The sequence below is a fragment of the Bison bison genome, unplaced genomic scaffold (genome assembly GCF_000754665.1).
Source record: "Bison bison bison isolate TAMUID 2011002044 unplaced genomic scaffold, Bison_UMD1.0 scf7180017864480, whole genome shotgun sequence".
Lineage (NCBI taxonomy): Eukaryota > Metazoa > Chordata > Mammalia > Artiodactyla > Bovidae > Bison > Bison bison.
The window spans coordinates 1,609,703-1,617,494 of NW_011495040.1; the positions used below are offsets into that span (position 1 = coordinate 1,609,703).

The following is a 7,792-nucleotide window of genomic DNA, read 5'->3' on the forward strand; positions in this document are numbered from 1 at the left end:
TTAAGTGATTCTGGGGGCAAAATTCAAAAATGAGACATTTTCTCTATTCAGTTTTTTTCTGTCAGTGAAAATTATATTAGTGATGGACTGTATGAAAAAAACGGTGTTAAGAACCTTAGGGATTAAACAACAGTGAGCAGTAAGGCAGAAACCTGCCCTGGAAATGAGTTTTAATGATGAAAAGCTTTGCCAGCCTGAGAATGTCCAAAAGGCAGCCATCAGCTCCACACAAACCATTGGGAGAAGGCAGGTGCTGCACCTCCCTTAGCTGAGAGGCTCCCAGTGAGCACAGCCTTATGCAAACAGGAGTCTAAATAAAACAGGCTATGCGGTTGAGAGCCAGTCAGCCTCAGCGGTCATCACTGCAGCAGTGCCCTGCGACTCAGAGAGCAGTCCCAGAAAGTTCGAGAGAAAGAAGGCAGAGCGAGCACAGTGAGAAATGATGCCGATCTCTCCTTTGGATTTAATTCTGAGAGGCATTCAATCATTACATCAGTGTTGGAGTGCCTGCTATGTGTCAGGCACTGTTCTAAGAACCAGGAAAGCCATGAGCAGTAGACTTGATCCCTGCTTTCATGGAGGGCATATTGAGGTTTATATTATGCTTGGACCAGTGGATGAAACTCCTTAAATACTAAATACCGAGAGAAAGTATAACTAAATCAACCCATGATGCAAACAACTGAAAAACCAATTTGCTGTGTTTCACTTAGAATTATATGTGAACTAATAGTCATACGTATGTTTACATTTCCCTCATGCAACTCCCACCTCCAGAGGGCATCCTAAAAGGTAGTAAGCTCCAAGCTGAGACTGTATGTTGCCCCAGGTTACCTTCCCGTTGATGATAGCTTTGAATGTTCATCTGGTAAAAGGATGATGGTAGCATTTTGTTTTCCTCCTACTGCAGTGGACATTAATGTCTTCATTTCCTCTGACAGAGCTTTTATCTCAGTTGTCGGGAGTGAGACGTTCTGCAGGAGGACAGCTGAACTCCTCTGGCCCTTCCGCTTCTCAGTTGCAACAATTGCAGATGCAGCTGCAGCTCGAACGGCAGCATGCCCAGGCGGCACGGCAACAACTGGAGACCGCACGCAACGCAACCCGGCGCACTAACACAAGCAGTGTTACCACTACAATCACGCAATCCACAGCAACAACCAACACAGCTAACACAGAAAGCAGTCAGCAAACGATCCAGAACTCCCAGTTTCTTTTAACAAGGTAGTTCATTCATTAATGTGACTTGGAGAAGTATTTTGTTAACACTGCAGTGTGAGATGACCTTTGCTCTTTTGTCCTTATGTGTGTTCTTAAAGCCTCGGCCTTTGCTCAGACCTTTAAAACTCACAGAAATCTAATCAAAATCTGTATTCAGTATTGCCTCAAAAATAAGAAAAAGAATTGTTTACTTTAGATAAACTGGGCTTCCCAGGTAGCACTAATGGTGATAGCCCAGGTAAAGAATCCGTCTGCAGTGCAGGAGACGCTGGTTTGGTTCCTGGGTTGGGAAGATCCCCTGGAAAAGGAAATGGCAACCCACTCCAGTATTCTTGCATGAAGAATTCCATGGACAGAGGAGCCTGGCAGGCTTTACAGTCCGTGTGGTCGCAAAGAGTCAGACACAACTGAGCACCTTTCACTTAGATCAATTATGAATGCTGATAACCTTGTTCTAACAGTATCTCATCATCTGATGGGAATTTCCTTTCCCACATTGCCCATAAAACGTAAACACAGTATCCTTACATATATGGGACATATTAGGTATAGTTACTGTCATAATTAACATTGCTTTCTTTTTATAGCCAGTTTCAGTCTGCTCTGAAATATCCCAAAGTACAAGAGAAGATTTTATAGTGTGGTGGTTTTCTTCTGAGAATTTCTGAAGAAGTGAAACTTAAATGTTTGTGGTTAGCGTATACAAAAGTAACTTTTAAAAAATGGTTTAGCACAGTGTAAAAAATACTTAGAACACACAGTTAATGGCTCTGCTGGATGGAATAGAGTTCATATTTGTTCTGAAAGCTACCATTAGCAACTGAATATGTTCCTCTGCCGAGACCTCATGGGCATTTTATGTGACTTTTAAAAATAAAAGAATTTTAGAGCAGTGATGAGTAGACACAGGGTCAGCAGATAATGAGCCTGGTTCTAATTTGGACTTTTAATGGAATAGATAGGAATATAAAGTAAAAACTGTAAAAGGAAGAAAATTAGTGGAATATAGCAGTTACCTCCAAAAAGTAATGTGACAGATATTAGAAGAAAGCATTATTTCCATGTATATTTTTTTTATCTCATGCTTTTAAACATCTCTCGTTAGTACAGTGGCACATGTGTATAGTTGTAAATAACATATTGTGGATGCAGAATAAAAAATACTTGCCAATTCCTGCAAATAGGACCCCTGTCTAGAGCCCCAGCTTTTACCAGTTTGGACCTTAGGCAAGTCACTTTACTTCTCCAGACTATAATTAAGTTCTATCTTAATATCCCTTGAGTTTTGCCTCATTTGAGTGAGAGTTGTTTCAAGGATTAATTGGGAGCACTGGTATGTGTATGCTCTAGTTCAGTGTCTGGCATATAACAAAGGCCCAATTAACAGTACTTATTATCATTTGTTATGGATCTAAGGAGGAAATTTCAAGTGAGAAGTTTACCTTTGGATTATTTCTGCAAAGTGAGTAACTATGCCTGATTATTACCAGAAAACGTTACTTCAGCATAGAGCAACCACAGAGCCACAGGTGGATCTATCCTTCTGCCACACAACTTACCGTAGGGACTGACAGACTGCAGGCTTCCAGCTTGCCAGGTTGGGTACCGGCCTCAGAAAGGAACCCTACCAGTGTGCTGTCTGATGCAGGTTCGCTGGCCTGCGGGTGGAATGGATGTCCTGTCCCACTGCCCTTCGGAAGAGACATCTTCCACCTCTATTCCACTTGGGTTTTATTTTGTTTTTGGAGCTCCAGCCTCAGTGAGCTTGATCTGAGACTTTTCTCTGTGCAATTATTCTGCACCAACCCCACGCCAGCAACCAGGGAACAGTACGGTGGCCTCTGAGTGCTCTCCTTAGATCCTGGTGGTAGCTTCTGGAACGCCCCTTTCTGTCATCTGATACCGTGCATTGCATAGTACCTAGCAATTGATAGACCACTTTCTACATCTTTCATTGTGTCATTAATTCTGACTCATAAGGTTTATCCAAGGCCGCATTTCCTCCAAAATATTCCCTGGAACTTTGTATACTCTAAGAAATGAAAGCAGTTATTTATGTTCAAGTTTTTTTCCTGGGAAATAAGTTTGGGCAAAACTAAGTAACAAAAATAGTTTATCTGCTGTTGAGTATCTTCCAACTGCAAATACATAAATGTGCACACTGAGAATCTTCAAGCCCAGGAGAATGGCTGTGACATTTCGAAGTGGAAATCCTTGTCATTGGCCCACAGCTGTAATGTGATCCGTGTGGGGCTCAAGCCTTGTCTTTGGTCTGTTTGGGAGCCATTCCTGTTCCCGTTGTCTTAGAATTGATGCTGCAACAGTTTCTCTGGGATCCAACAGTGGTGGACCTTTCAGAAACCAACTGTGCAAGTGCCTGTGTCAGATTCCAGTCTCTTGGCAATGGAGCCAGCTAGTTTTGCTCACCCCCAAGCTGACGCTTCTTACAAGCTTTGCAATTACTTCCAGATCCCAGATGAAGATTGGCCCACCAGGAAATCTAGCCTTAGTGCTGTTTTTATCTCCCCCGCCCCTTCAGGAGTGAAATATTCTCAGTTATTTCTTAAAAATCAAAACTGTAATATAAGAATTACATGATTTCCAAAGGTTGGGGGGGCCTCAGCCTGCGTGTTTCTAGTTTGCCTGTTTGCTATCTAAATAATTGTCCCTGCGTCTTTTCTCCTTATAATGGGTTTCACTTCAGTTTATTTTTCTCTTTAAGGCTTTTTCCAAAACTGAGAATGTGGAATGTACTTCATTTCTTAGCAGTTTCAAAGTTTTGATTGAGAATATGTAGCCTATTGCTCAGTCTCCTCTTTCAGTATATACTCTCTTGTATCCTGAATTTGGTTTTAATTATAAATGTCATCAGTCATTTCCTTTGGTGTGTAGATCTAATGTCGTTACTTTCCAGAGCCTTTTGTGTTCTTACAGTTCTGAAATTTAGATCTTTTGTTTTCTGAGCCATTAATCTAATGGTTGAGTGGTTTGAACTTGATAGCTGTGAGATTTTTGAGCGTCACTTAACCTCTTCAGTTTCTTCTTCCCATAAATTGATAATAATGAAACCTAATTTGTAGGATTAGAAGAGATTATCCATACAAAAAACACTTGAAGCCCATAGTGAGTGTCAAGCACATCTCCTCCATTGCTACTTTGAGATGCCCCCATGCCTTCCAGCCTAGGTGGGACTGCAGAGAACAGGTGCTGGGAGCAGGTGAGCATGGGCTCCAAGTGCACCTGGCTGCCCCTGGGGGTCACGCGTGCCTGCTGGACCTCCCCTCGCCATTACCATCTTCCTGTTTGATACTTTTCCTACCCCAGTGCTTCAGTCAGTTTCCCTTTCTTTCTTGGACACTAAAAAATGTAGATAAATAAAATTAGCAATGAAACTAACCAGGATATTGCATAAGTCATTTAATAGGTTGGTAATACGAACGTGCTAATATCTGTCCTGTCTCCATGTTGATGAACCAGGTTTCCCAGCATGACACAGGTCTCAGAAGTGTACGTGTCTGTTGAGCGTAGTCGGCCATTATAAGTCTCAGGTCAGCTTTGTTACAAGGTCCTTGGTAGGAGAGCGTAGGTTCACACTTACATGCTCATGCATGTGTCTGCTTGTACATGTGTGTTTGCCCTCTCGTGCTCCTGGACGTATCTTTATTTTGGAAGAATTAGGTAGAAATGATAGAGACAGGCCAAGAGAACTAGGATTTATTTTCAGTTGACTATTCTAGTCGCTATAGATTTTGTTTTGGGGACCAGTGTTGCTACTTTTCCTCTTTTTATTACGAACTCTTGAAATTCTGGTTAAGGAAATTACTACTTGCCCAAGCATCTAATCTGTTAGAAATTTTGTTTTCCTAGGTTTTTCACCCCAGTTTCCTCTATAGGGAGTATGAGAAATCCCAATGTGTTTTTTCTCATTGAATCTAATTAAAGCATAGATTTGCACCTCAGGGTAACAGTATTGTTACCAGTGTGGGTAATTCACAGCCACATAATTAAGGAGGTAAATTAGAGCAAGGTGTTCCAGTAGTATGTCTTAGACTCCGTGGAGCTCGCATAATGTAGGACATTGTAGAAACTGACCATGCCATTGTTCCTTGACTTTTTACCAATGAGATCTTTTCTTTTTAATTTACGCAGGTTGAATGATCCTAAAATGTCTGAAACAGAGCGCCAGTCCATGGAAAGTGAGCGCGCAGACCGCAGCCTCTTTGTCCAAGAGCTCCTTCTGTCCACTTTAGTGCGCGAAGAGAGCTCGTCCTCAGACGAGGATGAACGGGGGGAAATGGCAGATTTTGGTGCTATGGGCTGTGTAGATATTATGCCTTTAGATGTTGCTTTAGAAAACCTAAATTTAAAAGAGAGTAATAAAGGAAATGAGCCTCCACCACCTCCTCTTTGATGACATCCCAATTCGCAGACAATGTCCTCTGTGCTGTATTTGCCAATGAAAGTGGACAACAACTATCTTGGGTTTGTTTGGTGATTGTAATTTCAGGTCTGTCACTCTTGTTACATTGTGTACATTCAAAAAGGAAGAGAGAAAATATATATGATAATCATTTCCACTTAACTAATTTTTACTTCTAGCAGGTAAATGTAGGTAGCAGTGCAGGGGTGATCTCTGCTTCCTGCACCCTGACATGCAGAAGGCTCTCGTAATACTCCACATTCAAACTGAAGAGGAAAATGGAAATCTCTAATGAAGCTGCTGTGTGTATTTATGAATATTAATGAATAAAAACTGCTTGGATGGTTTACCTTAACTACTGCATGAGGTTTTTTGCAGCGTGCATGAGTTTTAGTGACCTTGTTATTTAAGAAATTTAAATACAAGGAGTAAAACTTAAAACAAACATAAAAGCCCAAAGCTTTCCCAAACATTATTCAATGGTTACGAGGCAAAAAGAGTTCCTTGACAAAGTAGCTTTTGAATAATGTCTGCCTGAATCACCTTTCTTTGTGTGCCTCCTACGCACAAGCCAGCTCTGCAGTGGACCTGGGGTCGTAGCCGGTGTCGCTCCGCCCTGTGTGGCTGTCCCGTCGCCCTGTCAGTCATCTTCCGTGTGGAGCTCAGCCTGTCTAACTCATCCATAGAAGACACACCAGTACAGCTGCTGTGGGAATCTGCTGCAGGCGTCTGTGTGTCCTGAAAACAAGTCTTGTTCTCTTTGTTGAAAAAGTTCTTTTTGTGGTTGTTGAAAATTTTTTTCAATTGTTAAATATGTTCTATTCAGGTGTAGATGAATTTCATTTATTCACTGTTCAACAAAGTTAACCTGGATTATGTTGTCTTTGTTTTTGAAAATCTCACCTTCTCAATCATATGTTGCTTTATTTATGTATTTGCTTCATAGTTTTGCTGAGACAGATCAGTATCAGGGGAGCTTTGAGGATTTGCCTTCCCAGACTTTGTCAATATATTACAACCAAATTCTTAATGCTAACTTTAGCACCTTTTTATTTATTGGGTTTTTTTTTCAAGCATAAAAAGTAAAGCCTTTTAATTGAATCATGCCACCTATATGCCTATATTATTAATCCTATGTGTAAAAAAAAAAATGTACAGCTTTCTTGGGTTTGTTTTGGGGTTTGAAGGGGCTGGGATATTTTTTATTTTCTGTTCCAGTTTTTGTGCATAGACTTTCACAATAGCTCCAAGGCAGGGACAGTGGGTTTGGGGGTCGGGGGGGGCAGTTTTTGGAATGTAAATTTAGGACTTTTAAAAAAGGTGCGCACAGCTTCTGATAAATTTATAACTAGACTTAACCTAATCATGTCTTGTTCCAGTGCTCTCTCTCCTCCAAGCCCTTCCCTCTGTCTCCCCTCTCTCCTCCCATCTGTGTTTCTCTGTTTCTTCAACAAGCATACAGACTCGAGCACCCTCCGGTGTTCTCCTGAGAACTGTGAAGTCCATGCTCATTCAGATGTAACCAAAAAAGATGTCACCCCACATTTCTTTAAAAAACAAAACAAAAAACTGTGGCTTCTCCTCCTCTGAAACTTCAGCCTCCAACGATGTCCAGATACCCTAGCTTTGTTTTCTTTAGTCTCTGTGATGGAAAATGTTTTCAAGGAAAATTTTACACAGGCTTCTGGTTACACTAGAAGTCCAGTCCAGTAGGATTTTTTTTTTTTTTCAATCGGTTGTTAAGAGGTTTCCAAAACCAGTTTTCAAGCTGTGGTCTTTTCACACACATCTTCTGCACATACGTCACACATTTCAATAAAGCATTTTCAAGACTGTTGGCCACTTGGATTTCTTTGGTGTTGGTGAACTAGCCTAAACATTATTCAGAGATTATATATCTCTAACCTATTTTTTTTGTTTTTGTTTTTTTGTTCTTTTCATGCTTGACTTTGAAGGTCCTGATTTTGTATGAATGCATTACTTTGGATGTGAGAAATAGAAATTGTCAATTATGTGCTTTCCCTTTTCTGCACAAATTCTGGGAAAATGTAAGATCCTTCCTTTTTTTAAACATGGTTTGAGGGAACAGCTGTAAGTCCAGTCAGGGCAGTTTAATTTAACTTAGATGATCAATTTGACACTTCAGAAGAC

At 40.9% G+C, this 7,792-nt stretch overlaps 1 protein-coding gene across 1 annotated transcript in view; it reads left to right on the plus strand.

The window, feature by feature from the left end:
• The window catches only part of KCMF1 (potassium channel modulatory factor 1), a 64,833-nt gene extending 57,357 nt beyond the window's left edge, over positions 1-7,476 (plus strand). Inside the window, exons 6-7 of the mRNA XM_010862181.1 lie at positions 942-1,224; positions 5,371-7,476. Coding sequence (XP_010860483.1) covers positions 942-1,224; positions 5,371-5,632 — 545 coding nt within the window. The 3' untranslated portion in view covers positions 5,633-7,476. The remainder of the gene's footprint in view (positions 1-941; positions 1,225-5,370) is intronic.
• The last annotated feature ends 316 nt before the right edge of the window (positions 7,477-7,792 follow it).